Below are 1,558 nucleotides of genomic sequence, written 5' to 3'. Positions count from 1 at the left end.
CAAAGGTCTCAAAAAAAAAAATTCAGAGAATTTTTGAGTAATTAAAGCCAATATAGGAATAGCACAGCAGAAGAATGAAGGTACGGAGCTAAGTTACATTTGCTTGGCATTCTTCGAAGATGACTCTCACCTACCCAACAGCTAAAAATGCTTTCTCCCCAGTGTCTCCTCCCCCTTAATATCATCTCCCTTTTTGCTGCTGAGGCTGAAACCTGTTTAATTGCGACAAAACAAAAACGCATTTTTCTTCAACTTGACTCGAATTTTTGCAGCCTTCTCTTTTCTCCCCTCACACACATAATCCAATATAAACCTTTACGCTAGGAGCCAAATAGCCCGGATGAAAAATATAGGGCAGAGAATAAAATTTCTCTTAAAATATAACTAAAAGGCAAGCAATCACCACAGAAACACTCAAAGTCATCAAGCCTTTTGATGAAAATTTCATAGAACTGGAAGTTAAAGAATTACATTACACCGAGTATTTCAAAAACCTCTGTTTTATTTGTACAGAGTAAAATACATCATATAGTGAACATTGTTTTCCACCCATAATCTAAAGCCATTAATAAGCATGTTCTTTTCACCAAATATCCTGGCCAGAAGCTCAGACAATGGAAATGGGAATGCTAATTAGTCTCTCTCTGCCAGAGCTACAAGGTGCACATCAATCTCTGCTTCTGTAAGGATCCTGAAAGAACAAAAAGAAATCTTAAATAACTTAAATGATTCTTCTCATTTAGTTTTATACCATGCATCTTTCAGCTCTTTCGAACCCTGTTGCCAGAACCACAGGCAGACATCCCAATTCTGTTTGAAAAATAAAGGATGAATCAAAGGCACTAGAGAGCAAAGAGGTAACAAATGGTAGAAAAAGAACAGGTATCTCCTCCTGAGAAATACGTATTTGCTAGCTGGGACCTGGTGAGAAGAGTGGGTATGGTAATGAGTAAGATTACTCTAAGGGGGACCCAGGTTTTCACAGCCTTCTCCCTCTGCTTGTTACTCATCCTTTCTGAAAAGGATGTAAATGAAGTTTGGCACAGAGTCAGCACCTGACCCCTGACCAGCAGCAGCAAAGGCAGCTCCTGCATGCTTTCTCAAAAATGTTGTGCTATTCTGCTGTCCTAAACACACACAACAAATGCAAAAGCACCTGCTGTCACCGTGTTGACTTCAAACACATCAGGAAGCAAGCAAAAGACTGCACCTGTGGGACCCAAAGGTTTGAAGCCTCTCTCCAATGCGCAGGTCCCAGGTAGCCAGACTAAAGTAGCAGAGGATTTCTGTTCCCCACTTACCTGTTCCTCTCTTCTTTTGTTTATAAATGAGAAAAAGCCACATCAAACAACAAAGACTAAGGTAGAAATAACTGAGCTCTTCTGCAGCAAGCCAGACTTACCTAAATTTTAGGTAAGATGCGCCTAGAAGGTCCTTTTGCATTAACAAAAAAGCCCCAAAACTTATTCTCCCACATTTCACGCGTACTTTTGCAGCTGTACGTTGTGTTGGGGGAAAGCTGCCAAGCACACAGTACCCGATGTGCAGTACAGGCCTC

At 40.8% G+C, this 1,558-nt stretch overlaps 1 protein-coding gene across 1 annotated transcript in view; it reads right to left on the bottom strand.

Moving 5' to 3' along the window:
• Positions 1-482: 482 nt before the first annotated feature.
• The window catches only part of PSMA6 (proteasome (prosome, macropain) subunit, alpha type, 6), a 6,955-nt gene continuing 5,879 nt past the window's right edge, over positions 483-1,558 (bottom strand). The window contains exon 6 of the mRNA XM_009869652.1: positions 483-691. Coding sequence (XP_009867954.1) covers positions 634-691 — 58 coding nt within the window. The 3' untranslated portion in view covers positions 483-633. The remainder of the gene's footprint in view (positions 692-1,558) is intronic.

This window comes from Apaloderma vittatum, unplaced genomic scaffold, assembly GCF_000703405.1.
Source record: "Apaloderma vittatum isolate BGI_N311 unplaced genomic scaffold, ASM70340v1 scaffold18295, whole genome shotgun sequence".
Taxonomy (NCBI): Eukaryota; Metazoa; Chordata; class Aves; order Trogoniformes; family Trogonidae; genus Apaloderma; species Apaloderma vittatum.
The sequence above is the reverse complement of the archived record's forward strand: the minus strand, read 5'-3'. Positions and strand labels throughout refer to the sequence as shown.